This window comes from Saccoglossus kowalevskii, chromosome 10 (assembly GCF_978046115.1).
Source record: "Saccoglossus kowalevskii chromosome 10, keSacKowa6.1, whole genome shotgun sequence".
Taxonomy (NCBI): Eukaryota; Metazoa; Hemichordata; class Enteropneusta; family Harrimaniidae; genus Saccoglossus; species Saccoglossus kowalevskii.
In genome coordinates, this window is record NC_140650.1 from 28,726,240 (window position 1) to 28,749,493 (window position 23,254).

The window sequence follows — 23,254 nt, forward strand, 5'->3', positions numbered from 1 at the left end:
ACATACATTAAGCAGTGGATGATTTTAACTCAATAGTCACCAGTTCAGCTAATCAGGTATTTCGTAGGAAAAATAATAAAAATAACAATAAAAAATTTAAACCAAAGAATAACAAAAAATGGTTTGATAAGGAGTGTAAAATTCTCAAAAAAGATGTATCTGAAACAGCCAAACTACTTAATAAATTCCCTTATGACACTAAACTAAGAGAAGCATTTTTTGGCAAGAAAAAGAAATTCAAAAAAATGATTAAATACAAAAGAAAAAAAGAGGAAAATATAATCGTTAACAAATTAAAACAACTTAACAATAACAACCCTATAGAATTCTGGAAAATCATTAACAATTTAAGAGACTCAAATAAGGATCAGGATAATCCGATCTCACCAGAGAAATGGGTTGATTATTATAAAAAGTTAAACAGCAATGACAATATGAATGACTTTCAAAATCAATCTAATCCAATTCCACCAAGAAAATGGAAAGAATTCTATGGACAATTAAATAATAATAATACTGATAATAATACGTTTTTTCCACTTTTTGTAGTTCGGTTCAAATGAAACAACCGCGGAAAAATGGCCGTGCGTAGTGAGGTGATTGACCACAAAATTGAAGGCTGCCTGTGGCAGAGACACTATAGCGTAAAGCGCAATGGCCTCTGGGAAGGAGATTGATGACTCAGGTCTGTGCTGGAACAGCGCTTCCTGTGACGACACAACGGTCTGTGCTGGGACAGTGCTTCCTGTGACGACACAACATTGTCATAGACCACTTTCCCGGAAGTAGCAAAACTGGGGTGCAAAAATACTCCTGCTTTGTCATGGCGGAAAATACAAACATGTCAGTTTACTGATAGTCGATAGAAACCCCAAAACGGCATGCGCGCGTATGCGAAAAGCCGTATCTCCGATTTCAGGGAGAGTCGTCTATTTGGCTGGTTCCCGCCTCAAGTGTCATGGCGTACCCAGCGAAATCTGCTATGAGCATTCCGTGAAGGAAAACATTTTGTACTTGACAGTTTTAGATTCGAATTAAACCAACGTAAATCATTAAGTGTGAGAGCTGAGGCTAGCATGCATGAATGACATTTCTTGGATATTCTAATTCTTAATTTTTGAAAAACAAAAAACGCTAGTTCTTGCAAATAAAATAGCAATTAAAAATAGTCATTGCACAATTCGTGATTCGCTGATTCGTTATATATATATATCTTTCTTTTGATCTTGTACGTATAAAGCACTAGTTGCTCATCACTTTAATGGTAGTGTCCAATGAGCGTAAATCTATAGCAAACATCTCCTGTTTTGTTGGTTTGTTGGTTTGTTATTATTCATTGGTTATAATATCACTCGCGTTGCAGCCATTGTTGCTGCCAACAGCTAGAAGAATATCCCAGCCTGTTTCTTGGCAGATATATATGGATAATAGGACAGCAGTCTATTTGTCAGGCTTCTAGTGTTTACTGTTACACTGGAATCCACTCTCAAATCAATGAGTCGTCATTTGTATGATGATGCCAAGTCGGCAAAGATGAATACAGGTGCTATATCATCAGTAAAATTATGTTCTTCTATATGTGATATTAGTTTTGCAAGAGCAGTGCAGCTATGAAACACAGATATCTCACTGTCAGCTTTACTAGTACAAGATTGCATCCTGCAATAGCTATTTTGCGGATTAGCTTGGTTTCCCAAAGTTCTGTCAATCCCAAAAGTAGATGCAGCATGCAGTTCACCATCATTACCATCACAGAAAATAACACATGTTCAATTCCCTCGGCTTATCAAGTTTGTGTTATCGAAATTGATGAGATAAACATGCAGTGGGTTGTGCCCAATGTCAACAGCTCATCAGCGAATGTAACCTTTACCTTTTTCAAATCGTTTGCCTCTACCTGGATGAACATCTTTGGTTACTTTCTGACATATCATACAGGGATTGTAGGGGCAGTTTTCACTTTCAATTCTTTCCGCATAGTTGCACGTTACCATATGTTGCCTCTGGAAAGGAGGAAAGTCAAAGGTTATTACTTTATTAATCCCCGTTCGTACACATCCGAAAACATGGACTTATGGATGTGCGTGCGTCCGTGTGTCCGTGCATGTATCTTAGACACGCCCTGGCGATTACATTCATACATCATAAATAATATTATACATATGCACATAAATTTGTTTTACGATCTGATTCAAGATGGCCGAATGGCGGCCATATTTGTGACGATTAATCATCAAAATCAAACATTTCTCGGCTGTTTACAATTGGATTTTGTTCAAAATAGGTACATACATTGGACATTATGGGACCTTGATGTACGTCATTTTGTTTTTAGATAAGGTTCAAAATGGCCGACTGGCTGCCATTTCAAATTTCAAATATTCATTATACATCAACTCATAGAAATAAAGATGTATTGTTTGACGATCCAATTCAAAATGGCTGAATGGTGGCCATTTTTGTGCTAAAAATCAAGCATTTCTTGCGTTCCAGAATCGGATCTCTGTCGTTTATGGATGGATTGTTTTTCACACTTAGTACATGCATTAGACATATTAAAGGTCCCTATGCACATCATTTTGTTTTGATTTTAAGACCGGATTCAAAATGATTGACTGGTGGCCATTTTTACCTTGCCCGTATTATCAAAGATGGAAGGGAAAGGTATATTAAAGGAAAAATTTCTGTCCGGCATTGTCGTTGTTGTTGTCGTCGTTAATAATTGTTATTGTGTGCAATTCTATTCCAAACTTTATCAAACTTGGTCACCTTATTCATCAATATAAAGTCTTCCCTTAATATGAACGACAGAAGTCCTGTAGGAAAGTATCAGGCACAAATTGCGAAAATCTAATAAAATATTTTGACTGTTTCTACTTGACTGATCACTGGTGATACACATTCAAAGGTCGCTGATCTCAGTGGGAATATGCATTGCTGTATGTGTTCAATGAAGTGAATCATTTATCTTGTAATCAATATCTTTGGTAATGTATCTCCCAAATCCAATGTGAATACTAGACTGGGGTTCAAAACTAACTCATGGAGAGAGTTGTTGCAAAGTCTGACACACATTTGCAAACTACCAATAAAACAAGAAAACAAGATGTCAGAAAATCAATATAAGTACTCCTATGAATTGGCTGCCAAACTATTGATCAAGATCTGAAGCCAATAGAAAATTTGTTTAGTCCAAAGTAATCCGATCAAAAACAATACATAAAAAATACATAAAGCAAAACGTTCCTACTAAAAACTACATTTTGAGAAAAAAAATTGTACTCAAAAATATGTATTCTGCATTTGACAAACAGTTCATTGACAAATGAAAATCAAAATTCACAGGAATTTGTTTCATCTATTAGAACAGAATGATAGAGCTTTTATAATACTAATTTGCGGTGTTCGAAGATATAGATTCTCAGGCAATAGTATTGTTGACTTCTCTCTCCATTGGACACCAACTAACTACAAGTTGTTGAGTTGTTTTGCATACAAAGCAGAGCTTGCAACATGATAGTTATTCATAGAAGGGCGTTTTTTTTTACTTTTCAAATAATACAGTAGTCACACAATGAATATAATAAGGAAGTTCATATTTGTCTCAGTGAATCATAAATTTTTGACAGACACCTGTACAGATACTTGGGCAAAAGCCAACTAAGTATTTTCTGTTATCTTGCATGTTTTATGAATCTATTCACGTCTAAATGCAGCATCACTTTTTTCTGAGATGAATCATTTGTTTGTATTCAAAATTAATTATGACAATGCATATTCACATTGAAACTAACTATGATAAAGGGAATAATATTATATATCAAATGGAAAGATCACCAGAGTTCAACTATGTTTTAACTGCCCAGCAAAAGCATATCAAGTGCATTCTCGAATATTCCGACATAAACTCTGCCTAAAGCTCCACTAGCCACACACATGGCAATGATTCATCGTTTTCTAAACATCAAACCAATCACAGACACTTCCATTGACATAATTAATAGCAAATGATGTCACCTCTGTGATTGTCATTCTAAATGATCTATGGATATAACGTTACCACTTTTGGTTTAATCACATTCTGTGATATCTATGGGTTTCAAATAACTCTACGCATGTAGCATTATTATCTCTTAGTACGGGGTCGACCAATATAATAAGTTCACTGAGGTCAACAGTGACTCTAGTATATCCTGATGAAAGCATATATGCCAAACCGTGCTGTCAACTCATGCTAGCACAGATATTATCTACGTCAATCAAAATAATCATCACATATCTCCTGATTGATAGCACTGCGAAAGGTGTTAGAACATGTTGAAAATAAGGATATGACCAGCCATATGATATGATATGTGACTATATGATAAACCAGTCCCAAATAACAATAAATTTTGTTTTTGTGGATTTCAACTGTAAGATAGGGTCAAAAAATGCCTAAATAAGCCATTTCATTTAAAAGTAAAAAAATCTAACATTCTAACACTATAGCAGAATAATTGACTGTTTTATAATGCACTCGCTTCAACTGAGCTGACTTTGGTAACTACTAGTAACGAGTCATCGTCCAATCACACGGTGTCTTATCTTTTCATCCCTCTCTTCCCGAATAATGTGAAGAGGGCCACTTGCAGGCTTGTCTAGTTTCTCAAAACGCAAACACGATTGGGATGGTGTGGGAATGTGGTGGATGCCTCATATTTCCGCTTTTAGGTTCAAACTTTTCCTCATAATAACAATGGGTCGTAGGTCCACGCCCACCGTTCTTAATTAACAATTATTAATTAACAATTATTACATTGATAGTAGCATACTGCCATGCTGTGTACCAGCTCCTGGATTGTAATCGCTTATACGGCCTCTCAAGTATGTATATACCTCATATAGCCTGGAGTGCAATCGGCATTATTGTTATAAGTTATACCTCAATCAGTACAGAATATATATATAAATTACGACAGTCTCTGACAATTTAGTAATTTGTTTAATTAATGTGTGACCTCATTCTGCGTATGTCACGTGACGGTGTTCAGGTCATTTTAAATACATAATAGCATCTTTAAATAGAATGCGACTTGTATAATGCTCCAAGTTCAATGTTTTATGGATGAGAATCGACAGAATAAGTATTATACTAAGTATCAGTAATGCACAAGATATAATTATCAGAGTGGTGTGACCTAAATTAATTGCAGCGAGTTATTTATAAATTTAGTATTTCTACGTGTACCTGTACTTGCACTGGGTGAGCAGTTGTATTCTCAAATACAGCAATATATTCACACGATAATACTCTACGGATCAGAGTATACACGTATAGCCGAAACAATGTCAAGATATACCCATAACACTAACACGTATACCCGAAATAAACATTATATTTGGGGCAGTACAGCCTAATTACTTGTGTCACTGTATGGAAAGCCACGACTGCCTTATTATCATGTAGTATATTTAGTGGACCACTAATTCATTATACGCTGTGCATATAATATGTTTTTATCTTTATATGATGTGAACCTAGCTTTATACGATGCGAACATAGCTTTATACGATGTGAATATGACATTATATGATGTGAACATAACTTTATAAAATGTGAATCTACCTTTATACGATGTGAACATACCTTTATACGATGTGAACATACCTTTATACGACGTGAATATGTCATTATATGATGTGAACATAACTTTATACGATGTGAACACACCTTTATACGATGTGAACGTACCTTTATACGACGTGAATATAACTTTATACGATGTGAACATAGGTTTATACGATGTGAACATAGGTTTATACTATGTGAACATAGCTTTATACGATGTGAACATAGGTTTATACGATGTGAACACACCTTTATACGATGTGAACGTACCTTTATATGACGTGAATATGTCATTATATGATGTGAACATAACTTTATACGATGTGAACATAGCTTTATACGATGTGAACACACCTTTATACGATGTGAATATGACATTATACGATGTGAACATAGCTTTACAAGATGTGAACATAGCTTTATACGATGTGAACATAGGTTTATACGATGTGAACACACCTTTATACGATGTGAACGTACCTTTATACGACGTGAATATGTCATTATATGATGTGAACATACCTTTATACGATGTGAACGTACCTTTATACGATGGGAATATGTCATTATATGATGTGAACACACCTTTATACGATGTAAATATAACTTTATACGATGTGAACATAGGTTTATACGATGTAAATATAACTTTATACGATGTGAACATAGGTTTATACGATGTGAACACACCTTTATACGATGTGAACGTACCTTTATACGACGTGAATATGTCATATGATGTGAACATAACTTTATACGATGTGAACACACCTTTATACGATGTGAACATACCTTTATACGATGTGAACATACCTTTATACAATGTAAATATAACTTTATACGACGCGAATATGTCATTATATGATGTGAACATAACTTTATACGATGTGAACACGCCTTTATACGATGTGAACATACCTTTATACGATGTGAACATACCTTTATACGATGTGAATATAACTTTATACAATGTGAATACGTCATTATAAGATGTGATAGTACCTTTATACGATGTGATTGTACATTTATACGATGTGACGGTACATAGGCCTAACAAGCATACGATGTCAATTCGCTTTTACGTTGTTTTCTAACCGCTGATTCACCGCAAGAGCTATACATATTATGCCTGGCATTGTAATGAGTAATAAAATCTTATTATGTCTGGTATTGTAATGAGTAATCAAATCATATTATGTCTGGTATCATATTGTATTGAGTAATAAAATCATATTATGTATGGTATTGTAACGAGTACTCAAATCATATTATGTCTAGTATTGTAATGAGTAATCAAATCATATTATGTATGGCATTGTAATGAGTAATCAAATCATATTATGTCTGGTATTGTAATGCGTAATCAAATCATATTATGTCTGGTATTGTAACGAGTACTCAAATCATATGATGTCTGGTATTGTAATGAGTAATCAAATCATATTATGTCTGGTATTGTAACGAGTACTCAAATCATATTATGTCTGGTATTGTAATAAGTAATCAAATCATATTATGTATGGTATTGTAACGAGTACTCAAATCATATTATGTCTAGTATTGTAATGAGTAATCAAATCATATTATGTATGGCATTGTAATGAGTAATCAAATCATATTATGTCTGGTATTGTAATGCGTAATCAAATCATATTACGTATGGTATTGTAACGAGTAATCAAATCATATTATGTATGGTATTGTAACGAGTACTCAAATCATATTATGTCTAGTATTGTAATGAGTAATCAAATCATATTATGTATGGCATTGTAATGAGTAATCAAATCATATTATGTCTGGTATTGTAATGAGTAATCAAATCATATTATGTATGGTATTGTAACGAGTACTCAAATCATATTATGTCTAGTATTGTAATGAGTAATCAAATCGTATTATGTATGGCATTGTAATGAGTAATCAAACCATATTATGTCTGATATTGTAATGCGTAATCAAATCATATTATGTCTGGTATTGTAACGAGTACTCAAATCATATTATGTCTGGTATTGTAATGAGTAATCAAATCATATTATGTCTGGTATTGTAATGCGTAATCAAATCATATTATGTCTGGTATTGTAACGAGTACTCAAATCATATTATGTCTGGTATTGTAATGAGTAATCAAATCATATTATATCTGGCATTGTAATGAGTAATCAAATCATATTATGTCTGGTATTGTAATGAGTAATCAAATCATATTATGTATGGTATTGTAACGAGTACTCAAATCATATTATGTCTAGTATTGTAATGAGTAATCAAATTATATTATGTATGGCATTGTAATGAGTAATCAAATCATATTATGTCTGGTATTGTAATGCGTAATCAAATCATATTATGTCTGATATTGTAACGAGTACTCAAATCATATTATGTCTGGTATTGTAATGAGTAATCAAATCATATTATGTCTGGTAATGTAACGAGTACTCAAATCCTATTATGTCTGGTATTGTAATGAGTAATAAAATCATATTATATCTGGCATTGCAATGAGTAATCAAATCATATTATGTCTGGTATTGTAATGAGTAATCAAATCATATTATGTCTAGTATTGTAATGAGTAATCAAATTATATTATGCCTGGCATTGTATTGAATAATCAAATCTTATTATGCCTGGTATTGTAATGCGTAATCAAATCATATTATGTCTGGTATTGTAACGAGTACTCAAATCATATTATGTCTGGTATTGTAATGAGTAATCAAATCATAACATGTCTGGTATTGTAACGGGTACTCAAATCATATTATGTCTGGTATTGTAATGAGTAATCAAATCATATTATGTCTGGTATTGTAATGAGTAATCAAATCATATTATGTCTGGTATTGTAACGAGTACTCAAATCATATTATGTCTGGTATTGTAATGAGTAATGAAATCATATTATGTCTGGCATTGTAATGAGTAATCAAATCATATTATGTCTGGTATTGTAATGCGTAATCAAATCATATTATGTCTGGTATTGTAACGAGTACTCAAATCATATTATGTCTGGTATTGTAATGAGTAATCAAATCATATTATGTCTGGTAATGTAACGAGTACTCAAATCATATTATGTCTGGTATTGTAATGAGTAATCAAATCATATTATATCTGGCATTGTAATGAGTAATCAAATCGCCTTATGTCCGGTATTGTAATGAGTAATCAAATCATATTATGTCTGCTATTGTAATGAGTAATCAAATCATATTATGTCTGGTAATGTAACGAGTACTCAAATCATATTATGTCTGGTATTGTAATGAGTAATCAAATCATATTATATCTGGCATTGTAATGAGTAATCAAATCATATTATCTCTGGTATTGTAATGAGTAATCAAATCATATTATATCTGGTATTGTAATGAGTAATCAAATCATATTATGCCTGGCATTGTATTGAATAATCAAATGTTATTATACCTGGCATTGTAATGAGTAATCAAATCATAACATGTCTGGTATTGTAACGGGTACTCAAATCATATTATGTCTGGTATTGTACTGAGTAATCAAATCATATTATGTCTGGTATTGTAATGAGTAATCAAATCATATTATGTCTGGTATTGTAATAAGTAATCAAATCATATTATGTCTGGTATCATATTGTATTGAGTAATCAAATCGTATTATGCCTGGCATTGTAATGAGTAATCAAATCATATCATATCTGGTATTGTAATGAGTAATAAAATCTTATCATGCCTGGCATTGTAATGAGTAATCTAATCATATCATGTCTGGTATTGTAACGAGTACTCAAATGATATTATGCCTGGCATTATAATGAGTAATCAAATCATATTATGTCTGGTATTGTAATGAGTAATCAAATCATATTATGCCTGGCATTGTATTGAATAATCAAATCTTATTATGCCTGGCATTGTAATGAGTAATCAAATCATAACATGTCTGGTATTGTAACGGGTACTCAAATCATATTATGTCTGGTATTGTAATGAGTATTCAAATCATATTATGTCTGGTATTTTAATGAGTAATGAAATCATATTATGTCTGGTATTGTAATGAGTAATCAAATCATATTATGTATGGTATTGTAACGGGTACTCAAATCATATTATGTCTGGTATTGTATTGAGTAATCAAATCATATTATGTCTGGTATTGTAATAAGTAATCAAATCATATTATGTCTGGTATCATATTGTATTGAGTAATCAAATCGTATTATGCCTGGCATTGTAATGAGTAATCAAATCATATCTATCTGGTATTGTAATGAGTAATAAAATCTTATCATGCCTGGCATTGTAATGAGTAATCTAATCATATCATGTCTGGTATTGTAACGAGTACTCAAATGATATTATGCCAGGCATTGTATTGCATAATCAAATCGTATTATGCCTGGCATTGTATGAGTAATCAAATCATAACATGTCTGGTATTGTAACGGGTACTCAAACCATACCGTGTATGGTATTGTAATGAGTAATCAAATCATATTATGTCTGGTATTGTAATGAGTAATCAAATCATATTATGTATGGTATTGTAACGGGTACTCAAATCATATTATGTCTGGTATTGTATTGAGTAATCAAATCATATTATGTCTGGTATTGTAATAAATAATCAAATCATATTATGTCTGGTATCATATTGTATTGAGTAATCAAATCGTATTATGCCTGGCATTGTAATGAGTAATCAAATCATATCATATCTGGTATTGTAATGAGTAATAAAATCTTATCATGCCTGGCATTGTAATGAGTAATCTAATCATATCATGTCTGGTATTGTAACGAGTACTCAAATGATATTATGCCAGGCATTGTATTGCATAATCAAATCTTATTATGCCTGGCATTGTATGAGTAATCAAATCATAACATGTCTGGTATTGTAACGGGTACTCAAACCATACCGTGTATGGTATTGTAATGATTAATCAAATCTTATTATGTCTGATTTGTGATGATTAATCAAATCTTATTATGTCTAGTATTATAATTAGTAATCAAAGTATATGTCAGGTATTGTAATGAGTAATCAAATCATATTATGTCTGGTATTGTATTGAGTAATCAAATCGAAGTGTAATACTATTTGATATAGTCAATGCGAAGATTTTCTCAAAATTGGGTTCTTAGTTTCATAAATTTAGTGTCAGCCGTAACAGGAACAAATGTTACCCAGTCAAAAGTACGACTGCAATGGTGCTGTCATAATATATAATAACAAATTTCGTACATTTGTAATAAATAATTCATCCATATTTAAATTGTATATATCTAAAATTTGAATACCGATTTATTTTGCGATATTTGGCGACTGTTTCCTATCAAAAAGAAAATTACAGCGATAATGATGATAGCTTTAAACATTTTTTTCTGTTTATTAAACGAAGTATTCGGACACAAAGTGTTTTAAGGCGTAGTCATCAATTCAGGTTACAGTGAGTCTAAAGTAACAAGACATGAAATGTCACAGTCCCCGTTATTTGATTATAAAGTACAGGTAGTACAAGGAACATCTGCAAACAGGTGAATAAATATGTACTCTTTGTGGGTACAACTCATCATAAAGTGATTTCCCATAATCTAGTTTTGTACTGACAACTAAAAACTTCCACTGACCCATGTTCAGAATCTCAGAGTACACAAGTGCAACAAAACTATTTGTCATACATGTATACTTGCTCAAGAAACTGCATTCATAAATCTGAGTGAACCTTGATGTACATGACTTCTTTGTTAATCAAGTTATAGTATATTACCAGGACCTGAGTTTGTTTCAACATCACCACTGGGCATCAATCATTCTCATGTTGTCAAATACAATTTGTTAACACAGTAAGGTTTATTATTTAAAATGTATTCATTGTACATAGAACAACATCTGTTAATTTAAACAATTGTAAAAGCTATGTTTTCAGAGCAAGTACATGTAATAATTAAGGAAGCCAGTAAAGGTTGGTCTGCTCATAACCTTCAATGGAGAAGTAACAATAATTGTTCGAAGTCTTTTTAGTGCAGTGATATTATTGCATTTCAATCATTATTAATGGGTATAAAATACTGTAAACCATTTAATTTTCACTTCTAGATATATTCAGGATTTTATGAAATTTGTGTACAACATTTCAATAAAGTCCCTGACACTCCATGTTGTAGGAACCCAGAAAAGATTGCCTTGCGAAATTAAAGCAGCTCACAGCACCACTGTAAAAAAAAAGTTTAAAATGAGTAATGTCCAAGATTGTACCAATCTGAGTGGTTCTAGAGATTAGTATCACAAGATTTTACTCTCCGTGATTCAATATCAGCCCTATGTATAACGCTGTGTTGATCAGGCGAACTAATTGACAATGGCCCTACATGTATCGCTATGCAATCACAGTAATTTTGTATTCTTCTTGCATTTCGACCATGGAAAAATATTTGTTTTTGAGAATGGCCGAGTTATTAGAAGAAAAACAGAAACTATTTTTTTTAGTATAAATTCTAGTAACTGAAATGCAGGATTGAAAAAGAACAAGACAATACGCAAGATTGATAAACCTTCAGCGAGCACTCCTGAAATTTCAGATCATTGGTACCATGTTTTTTATTGCTCAATCACTTGACCCTGTATGGCACAAGATCGCAAGCTTCTATCATAAAATTGGGTTATTTATTTGATGCAACGAAACATGCATTCACAGCAGACGGAAATTCGTTTGAGATGTTACTGGATTTTTGTATTCAGTTTTCCATTTCAAACACCGTCATCACTTAGTAAGCTGAGATCGCGCATTGGGATACTGACTGTGCATAAATGCGCAGTGTAGTGCCACCAGAAGACCGATTGTTTGAGAATAGTTTGCACCATTACGCCATTTCAAATATTATATTAATTCAGAGACAACAAAATAAAGATTTTCAATAACATACAAGTTTTCCCACAATTGATAATTGTATGGCAATTACATGCCTTCGCCAGTTTTACTTTGGAAGAAGTTGGAAACATAACAGAAAAGGGGCTACATGGCTATATCTTGGGTTTTTTTTCAATTTTAATCAAGCATGATTTTTTATTTTTTTTTACAAATGTCTATTTCAGAAACAAAAACAATAAATGTGTAGATAGGCATTTTAACAATTGCACAATTAATATTGGATGAAAACGTCATTACCGATATAAATCATTCTGTTCAAACAATTAAAAATAAGATCACATTTAATTTAGTCAGTTTTCATAATGAAATACATAATAACATGTACTTATAAATTTGAATAAGGTTCAACGGCCTTTTCATTTAGTGCCAGTTTATACACCATAAAACCTCTGGTTTAGGTGTCACACTCAGAGAAGAGTGAAAGGCCTTTGGTTCATAGGCACCGCGAAATGTTGGAATTGAATCCCCCCCCCCCAAAAAAAATCACAAAATGTAATATGCATTATTTTTTTATAATTTTGTTGATAACGAAAAGTAAAGTATGTTCTAAAAGAAGTTTCGAATAAATACAAACACGAATACATTGCTTAGAGGTTAGTACCGGTAGCAAATGATCACGGTAGTATCAGGGGGAAATCTTCTTTCTCTCGGGTTCTCCACTCTTGTCAGGGGGGAACTCGTCTCGTCTCTCTATCTCGTCCCCTTGAGGTACGGGATCGGGAAAGTCACTTTAACTTTACAGTCAAATAAGACACACACAACGAAATACGTTTCAACTCTCGTCTTAGTCGATCTTTTGGAGCGCTCTATAAGACACAGCGCCCTGGGGAAAAGTCCCCAAGACTCTCGCAAGGCTGACCCAAGACTAGCCCAAGACTGGACTGCCTCAAGGCTCGCCCCTGGACTCTCTCGGACTGCCCTCTCTCTCTACTGCGTCTATCGTGGAGTATTCGCCAAGACCAACTCAAACTCTCTTTATTCATGTTCAAAACTCTAACCAATTACAAAACAGTAAAAAGACTCTAAGGCGTAAACTTCAATCATAAAGCCAATCAAACTAAGTACTGAATACGTCATATCTTTTGATTAATCGTTCACTACATTAATAACTACGGATGTCAGAATAGCGACGGTATCTTGTAATTAGTTCCAAACCACTGAGCCAAGTTCCGTCCAAAACTTCAAATAGGCCTAGACGATGACAGACATAACACAGCAATTCGCTAATAATCAACTAATTAAGTCGGTCAACAGATACGCAAAAACAAATTCATGACAGTAGCACAATCTGGTCATTCTGTGTTTCGCAAGTGAATAACTTACTTGTTTTCGAAGTATTGCAATTGTTGATTATTATTCAGTAATGATTATAATAAAGCACAAAAAATTAATTCGTTGAATTTTTATGAATTGGAAGTAATATTCAACTTAGTTTCATCGTAAACGAATGATTTCGGTCGAATGTAAATGCCCGATACCATACAATATCCGCCATGTTCCCATTTACACGTGGCTCATTTAAATATTTTAATGACGGTTCAGTGACCTCGTGGTGAACGCAACGCGGTACTGTAGAGATTCACCGATGTTGTAGCAAGATCTTTATGCTTTGATTTTGACAGGGAAAACGGCATGATTTTTTTTAATCCAAAAATTAGTTGTTTTCAAAAAATAAACTGGGCTTTCAAAGAATAATTTAACATTGTTCACAGAAATAACAGCTCATTGTCGAAACGAAGCTTACCCATTCAGGCTATTCACAATAAACATCCTACTCTTGAATAGGTGTCAATGACTACGATAAAATATAAATTAGACTCTTTTAGGCGTCAGGAGTGAATGAAATATCCAAAATATTAAAAAAAAAACTGCCGAAAAAACGCCGGGCGATTTCATGGTCCGTCGATACACGTGTTGTCACTGTACATTCGCCATGTTGAATGCAGGAGATCGGCAAAATCTTCATTACAACTAACAGTTTAATGCTCACAACATAAAAAATACGAATATAATCATAGGCAACCTACTATTATATAATGAATAAATTGATCGACACAGGGACATCCCCCCCCCCCGAGTTGTGGATATTTCGGAAATCGCGACACAAGCAAAGGACCGGGTAACGATTTAGTTGATAACTATATCCCCATGTACAATAATTTCACAGTTAACGAACTAGTTTCGTAGATTGGAGACAATTGTTTGCTTTTTTGGCTTTTCACAAGAATATAAAGCTGGCAATCATCATAATATTCACGTCCGTACGTACGTCACGGAATGTACACCAATCGCACCCCAAAATACATTCAATTTTGTAGAAACTGGAGAACTTACCTTTGCAAACACGTCTCTTATGCCGCCTTCTTGAAGTTCTTGAAATCAAATAAGCTTACTAGTTCTTCTAGTAACTAGTGAATGAGCCGAACAGAACACATATATAAACAGTACTATTATAATAATACATTGCACGCAATGGAGAAATCACGCGCCGCGCCGTAATAACAGCAGCGTTACTCACAGATCTAATCTACTGTAAAATATTTTATTTCAGCTGGAATTATCATTCGCTGAAAAGACTTTTTCTGGGTGTTTTGTATTGAATTTATTTTCATTGATTTTTGACAAGTTGACTGTAAAATATACGAAATGGGTATATTCGCTGGATTTTATTTTAACTGAAACATTCCTTCAGCGAAAATAGCAAAAAAATGTTGCAAGCAAAAATAAAGTATTTTACAGTAATTAATTTATTCTGAGCATGCGCAGACGTTCTGTCAATGTTGCCGGGAGAGGTAATTTTTGATGAAAATCGTGAAAAAGACCCACTTGGGATTTTCTGATCTGGAAAAAAAATTACGTGCATACTCAGCAGAGACTTGTTCATCAACCTGCCAAGTTTCACTGATATCTGCTGTAGAATTTCTGAGAAAATGTTGGAGACGGAAAAATGGACATAACCTGAATTATAAAGTCCCCTTTTCAGGCTGCGCTTGAACGGAAACAATTAATATTATGATGGTTTAGTCATTAAGCACTGCGATGTTTTTTGTTATTGGTTATTGGCGCCCACATTAACTGCGGTTAGTAGGGTAATTTCAAACCAAAACACATTCGTAGAAATGCAGGTGAATCAGCGCGGGGTAAAATACAGTTCTGACAAATATGTCAATAGACACTTACATTAATTATATACGCGTTTGCGAGGCACCAACTTTCAGTTGACCAAATTTCGCAAAAAATATTTAAGATAAACCCACCCATTTAAACAAATTTACAATAACGACCAATTTCTTAGTACATACATGTTGTATAGTATGTTTTCATTTGATACGAAATTACACAGTGAATACATAATTTGTGGTAAATTGAATATAACACAAGTTCGAAATTAAGGTGAAATGAGCAAATCATTCCCACATATCAAAACAGCAAACAATTTTGATTCCTGAAAATGTCCTAAAGACCCCCCCCCCCGACCACTGAAAATGTTAAAAAAAAACTTCAACCATTGGTAAGAGACCCTTCCCGAAGGGGGGATAAGTCAAGTGGATTTATTCTTCGAGGTGTGGTTAAGATTTCTATTTCTAGATCACAATAAATACCCTGTATTATTGCTTCACCGCAGCTACTATAAGGTCACTATACACTGTTCTTATTCTGTTATTATTCTAATACAGGGTTAATTAACATTATGATAAATACTTTCCGTTTTTCGGCATTGTGAAATTATGTCGTTTTGGGTGGGAAACCTATAAATACTGATTTTGACAAGGTAATTCAGAAATTTATATAGAATAATTCATAACGAAATGTATTTCTTATGCACCCTTATAATTATCATAATTACCGATTAGACAATAATACTACAGAAAAAAGATAATTTGCTATATTCTCTATATTTTTGCTTTTTATTTGTCTTGACTTATGACTGAAAGAAGCTGAATAAAATATAAGTACAAAATACAAAATGAAATGAAATATAAGTAATAAATACAAAATAAGTTAACAATGTCAAAAACGGAAAGTCTTTATCGTTGGACATTTGGACATTGCATATTATTCAATTCATGACGTATGTGTGATTATTTGATTGGTTATCAGATATATTTGTTTATTTCCCAATAAGGAATGCTCAGATACAGTTGAAGTGTGATGATAAATATGAAATAACTAGTTTATCTTTCTTTGTTTTCAGCTGGAGTCCCAATGTGTATGCAAATAATGATGTTCATCGTCTAAAAACCACCTTACCATCCGAACAGTGTATAAAACGTTTTTACCGCCCCGTGGACTGTAACCCAGTTAAGAAATTAATCTATATTAAAACACACAAGACCGGAAGCACTACCATAGCTTCTATTATCGAAAGATACGGTTACACACGAAATCTAACTATGGCAATCCCGAAGGGAAATCACATATTTTCAAAGACTTCCCAGCCGTTTCAGAGAAGTATGGTAGCAGAGATAGGTGAAGGGACACACTTTGACATGCTGACAAACCACGCCCGGTACAACCGACCAGAACTAGACAGTGTGATACCAAATGCAACATACATAACTATATTACGTCATCCAGTGAAACAGTTTGAGTCGTCGTTTAGTTATTTCAGATGGAATAAGTACATTCGAAGTAATGATCCAATTATGGAGCTATTTCGTAACTCGACAAAGTACATTGATAAACTTCCAATGAAAGGTCTTGTTCAGAATGGGCAACTCTTTGATTTGGGTTTGACCGCCGAACAAACGCTGAATGAAAGCATAGTTGAAGAAAAGATATTGTCGTTGGACAGGGAGATGGATCTCATCCTTATCACAGAGTATTTTGATGAATCTTTATTAATATTACGCGATTTACTATGTTGGTCTGTTGATGATATATTGTATATTTCAAACGGAATACGAAAGGAAACACAAAAAAGAAATTTGACTTCAACAGAGAAAGATAGCATCTTCCAATGGAACAAGTCAGACTTGAAATTGTACCAATATTTTGAAAAAATATTAGCGTCGAAGATAAAGCAATATGGTCCCTGTTTTGAACATGACCTTCAACTATTCCGTAAACGCCGTGACAAAATCATGGAGCAGTGCCTCGAAAAAAATATTTTTGATGTTGTACAAGGACGAGAGAGCAGATATGTTCTTAAACGTAATGCAACTGAGTTTTGTTTGAACCTCTGGCGAGGCGATGTCACATTCACAGGACTGAGAAGAAAAGCAAATGCAAGAACAATTCCGGAGATGAAACTAATAAATAAAACAAACAAAGGAAGAATACAAATAATTTAATGTATGATGTCATCAACAACATTATAAAAAATGCGATGGTTTTTTTTCTGGCAATACATTCACTTTTGGTGACAATCACTAAACGAATACAAACAACAGAATTATTGTTGTTGCTAATGTTTGTTATGTTACCCCATACTACTACAGAGCTGAGAACAGATTCAGCCAGTGGACTGTAAATGACGGAGAAAGTGGACACCCTTCACAGGTCTATATTACACACAGAGACCTTGTTAAATTGTCAAGTTCCTAAGGTAGCAAGACAGCTGTTAACAGCTGTAACCGAACGATCTACCAATCAGCTGTCTCGATTACGAGTTGTAGTTTATCCAATCAGTGGCTCCCACCAATCTATACACACGTGTCCATCATTTAATCGGGTCTGCGTGGCAAGCACGTCGTCCCTCCAATGGCGACAACTTTCAAAGAGTTAAAGACAGTACCCAAGTGGGTGTTCACCCATACACCTTCCATATATATTCTTCATATCATTACATTGTTCGGGTCATCGTACAATAGGTCTGACAATGAATGGAATATATGTTTTGTACGTCTGTCTACCCAGGCATTCCCGGAATATAGCACTCCAAGTCTGCACATCATCTTTTAAACCGAGTTGCATTGTCTCTGGTGGAACAACCCTTTTCGTACCCACAAACGTGAACTCTTTCGCTCAACATGGCTGATATTATTGAATTTATTCATGATTATATGACTTGTTAATAATACGACTTGAATATTTAATGTTTTTAACATGCTGTGGTGGTTTTAATGTTTCTTTCAATTACTTACTGTGGACGGGCTTCTCGACAGTCAGTCAGACATACGAGACTTGCGTTGTATAATTGTGGGTACATGAAAATACAATAACACCCCAGAGATTGGTGAACCGATTCTACGTCACAGAGGCTTATTTCTCCTTCAAACCCCTCAACACAAAGATGGGAGATGGGGTTTTAAAATATATGTCATTCATATCAAAACAAAACAAAATATTTGTCAACACGGCAGTCCGTACATAGTAATGGGATGATCGTCAACATTTTTATCGATCTCGAAAGGTACAAAAGAATGATCAAAAACTTCCACAAATGTCATGTCATCAAAGATCAACTCGTACAGGTAGTTCAACTATGAAACCAACATGTTGTTAAATGCGCCATCACAGGTGAACTCGACGCAATGATCCCGGGACCCGCCGTAGGCGGCAGTATTTTCATTCGAGGTCAATTTTGGATCACCAGGTCATTCCTAAACGCGTAATTAGGACTGAGTCGAGAATCAATTTTGGGTGCCAGAAATCATCCAAAGACGTTTATTTGGGTATAATTTGCGCTGTCAAGACAAAGTTCAGGCTAATAAAATAAGATTGACGACGTTTTCCCATGAGAAAAAAGTGAATTATTTGTTGAAAAAGGCGGAGAAAAATTGATACGCAGAAATCGTGACGTTGACTCTACGCATGCAATGCAGCGTCATGGAAATTGTCTACAGTACACGTACACGCATCTTTCGATGACGTGATTATTTTGCCAGCCAGCCCAGGACGCCGTACAGACATTGTAATAAGGTGAGAGCCTTTGCCCTTTTCCACAAATTTTAATATATTCTTAACAATTGCTTTACCTCTAAAACTCTGCACACCATGCTATGATCATTCAGTGTTTTGTACTGAACGACTCATCGCTTAGCAAAGCCAATTTTCAGGATGTATTGGCACATGATGTCATGAATCAGAGAAACTAATGACCAAAAATAAATATTGCATCGTATATAAATGATGACAGCGATTTACTAGGCCTATGGCCTGTGAACTCAGATGATGTGTGTGCGCGGTGCGACTAGTAACAATTACCTACCGGTCCTCCACGGCCACAGTTGTCGCGATGCATCTCAATAAAATAGCATCTAAAACCAATTAAGGCCGATATGTGTAAATACTTGTACATTAATAGTCTAGTCTATGCAACCAGCAATAGTGACATGCAAGAATGGCATTGGCAAAATGATGGCCTCGGATGTAGCCATGTCTAGGGGCATGGATATGATTTATAGTCTTTGCCCATTAATGTAATGTTATAATGTATATGAAGTATGTGATCATGATTAATCTTCATGATCATTTGTGACCACACCATTGATTATTCGGCATAGGCTACCACACACTATAATATTGAGCAGAAAGTCATGCAAGAAATTGCATTTGATTCACCACATTGGCATGGCTGGCTGTATTCATTCTTACTTTTTCATGATCATTGTTTGGTTCACTACAAGTTTCTTGTGATTTAGGCAGATTTTTGTCACATGCAAGAAACAGCAAGAGCTGCAATGTGTACATCAGGGGGCTTTTATCATGCTTGTGATGTTGCTACTGTAGGTAAATGGCCACAGCAGGAATGTACATAACTGTCATTTATTAGGCAGAAACTGATAGGGGCCAATTCCTTGTGCTCACTACATACACATGTACATCAGTGAAGGTTTTTCCGTTGCCAGCTGCCATTTTTGAAATGGTGCCACCGATCAACAGTTCATGCCACTCACCTCAACCTTAAACAATGACATGTGTTGTCATTTGTTATTAATTTTATTATTATGGAAATGAGTTACCTTTTTCTAAAATAAACAAAATTTGATAGTAATATCATCATGTAAAAAAAAAAATTAAAATGATTGTATTTGATATAGACTGAACATGTTGGGGAAAAAATAAATCTAAAATAATAAAATCCCTGCCTAACTACCCAATAGTTTTTACTCTAATACTGGAAACACCAAATTTGTTTTTCATTGGCCTCATAATGGTTTGAGATCTTTTTAACATGATCCACATAAATAATGAGGGATGAACTGGGATTCTGTACAAACAGGTCCATGCATTTACATTCTATGTTTCTGGTTTGATGTTGACTCATTTACAGCCCTGTCATTGGTGATACAAGAAGTTTACTCCTTATAGCATGTGTGTGGGCTGTCTTATGCAAACCAACAATGCTGTTTTTGCACATGGTCAATTCACTCCGTTATATGTCAGATGACACATTACCATTGCCATGCGATAAATTCATTACTTTTACCGGTTCTATCAGTCTGATGGAATTGATATCATCATTGATAACTCTATGAAGTACAATTACTTTCCATATAGTCTCTTTGCACCTACTTTATTTCTTATTCATTCTGAATGGACAGTTGGATGAACATACAATAGCCTAAAAGTAAGGGGGTATATTTGTACAACACCCTGTAACTTTGCATGATATGGGTCTATAATACTGTCTTGTAAACAGTTAACTACTGGTTTTGTACAGTTTATTGTTGCTGCACATATACTTATTGAAAACAACAAGATATAGTATTTTCGGCAATATGACTACTACCAAATTGGTCGGTGGTGATACCTATCATTTGGGTCTTCCGTCGACACTTATCTGCTTTTGCACCATGAGTCGTTCCATGCACATCATACCAGATTTAATCATGACACTTCGTTTACAACAATAATTTACCTCATTATAATGTGCATAACCTGTGTTTTCATTGAGAGGATGCTTGAATGCACGGTAGTGCTTTCAGCATCCTCTCACTAGTTATTTACAATGTGCCTCAAGATTTAATTTATGGAAAGTCCAATCATATCCAAAGCATTTCAACAATGTTCTTCCTATTGAACATTCCTCTACTCAACACCTTACTCAAATCATTCATTACAATATATAATCCTTACCGCTTGTTTTTTTATTTTCTTCCAGGCGAGATAATTCAACCATCACCTGTATCTCCTATTGGTTCAACTTTTTACTTTATTCTTACTCAAATTTTTTTGTAAACTTGTTGTATATTGATGGTTAAGATAAAAAATAAAAACTTTATTTTTTCCTTGTTCATTACAGACGTTTATTCTATTCACACTATTTTTACATGGTTGTCTTCCAACTAGTCATGCTGAGTGATGTCTAATAGCAGCTGGCCAAATTACAATCGAGTGGTGGGTGGGTCACAGTCAAGTACAAATAAGCCATTCACTGCCAAAGAACAAATATAATCATTCTTTCTGATCAAGTACTTTAACCCTCTTGATTCCAATGACATAACCAAAAGACGTAAGACATCACCTACTTCCTATAACACACAACACCATATTCACATAATTGTTCATACTTGTATACATTGTCACAGCAAAATCAATTACATAAATTTACAGCTCCAGCAAATCATCTGCCCATATTAACTATAGCCTCTTTTGTAATCCCTCTAATACTTATATTTTGTGTTTCAATTACATAATGTTAGTCCAAAAATGTCAGCTTCTATTATTTGAACACAATCCTATTATCAAGGTCACTTTTGTATTGCGCTGGTCCCGCTAACTCTGGGTAAAATATTTGTTTTTGTTCAGTACAATAATTTCAAATAGATGACAAGGTTCTGTGAATCCTTTTCACATCAGAGATAATTTATAACCTTAAAATAATGACTAATGTGTTCCATGAACTCTGGTCACATTACCACGAATCGTAATGAGATGCGGCTTTGTATTTAAATAAACATGAACCCGTGTCGGTTAAACCGGCAGAAGGGTGTTAGATGCATTGACAGTGATCAAGGGTGTTGGGTGCCCTGGTGATGACCACGGGTGTTGGGTGCCCTGGTGATGACCACGGGTGTTGGGTTCCTTGGTGATGACCACGAGTGTTGAGCGATGACCACGGGAGTTGGATACCCTGGTGATGACTACGGATGTTGGATGCCATGGTGATGACCACGGGTGTTGGGTGCCCTGGTAATGACTACGGGTTTTGGGTGATGACCACGGGTGTTGGGTCCACGGGTGTTGGGTGATGACCACGGGTGTTGGTTGCCCTGGTGATGACCACGGGTTGTGGGTGCCCTGGTGATGACTACGGATGTTGGATGCCATGGTGATGACCACGGGTGTTGGGTGCCCTGGTAATGACTACGGGTTTTGGGTGATGACCACGGGTGTTGGGTCCACGGGTGTTGGGTGATGACCACGGGTGTTGGTTGCCCTGGTGATGACCACGGGTTGTGGGTGCCCTGGTGATGACCACGGGTTGTGGGTCCCCTGGTGATGACCACGGGTTGTGGTTGCCCTGGTGATGACCACGGGTGCTGGGTGCCCTGGTGATGACCACGGGTGTTGGGTGCCCTGGTGATGACCACGGGTTGTGGTTGCCCTGGTGATGACCACGGGTTGTGGGTGCCCTGGTGATGACCACGGGTTGTGGGTGCCCTGGTGATGACCACGGGTGTTGGTTGCCCTGGTGATGACCACGGGTTGTGGTTGCCCTGGTGATGACCACGGGTTGTGGGTGCCCTGGTGATGACCACGGGTTGTGGTTGCCCTGGTGATGACCACGGGTTGTGGGTGCCCTGGTGATGACCACGGGT

The 23,254-nt window shown here is 35.0% G+C and overlaps 1 protein-coding gene and 1 long non-coding RNA gene across 2 annotated transcripts in view; both read left to right on the plus strand.

Annotated features, from left to right (window-relative positions):
- The window catches only part of LOC144344613 (galactosylceramide sulfotransferase-like), a 32,791-nt gene extending 14,851 nt beyond the window's left edge, over positions 1 to 17,940 (plus strand). Inside the window, exon 2 of the mRNA XM_078006479.2 lies at positions 16,741 to 17,940. Coding sequence (XP_077862605.2) covers positions 16,741 to 17,839 — 1,099 coding nt within the window. The 3' untranslated portion in view covers positions 17,840 to 17,940. The remainder of the gene's footprint in view (positions 1 to 16,740) is intronic.
- Positions 17,941 to 18,783: 843 nt separating this feature from the next.
- LOC146738002 (uncharacterized) lies at positions 18,784 to 21,729 on the plus strand. Its single transcript, XR_014930806.1, has 2 exons — positions 18,784 to 19,409; positions 21,595 to 21,729. It is a non-coding gene; the product is annotated as an uncharacterized LOC146738002 (long non-coding RNA).
- Positions 21,730 to 23,254: the final 1,525 nt, after the last annotated feature.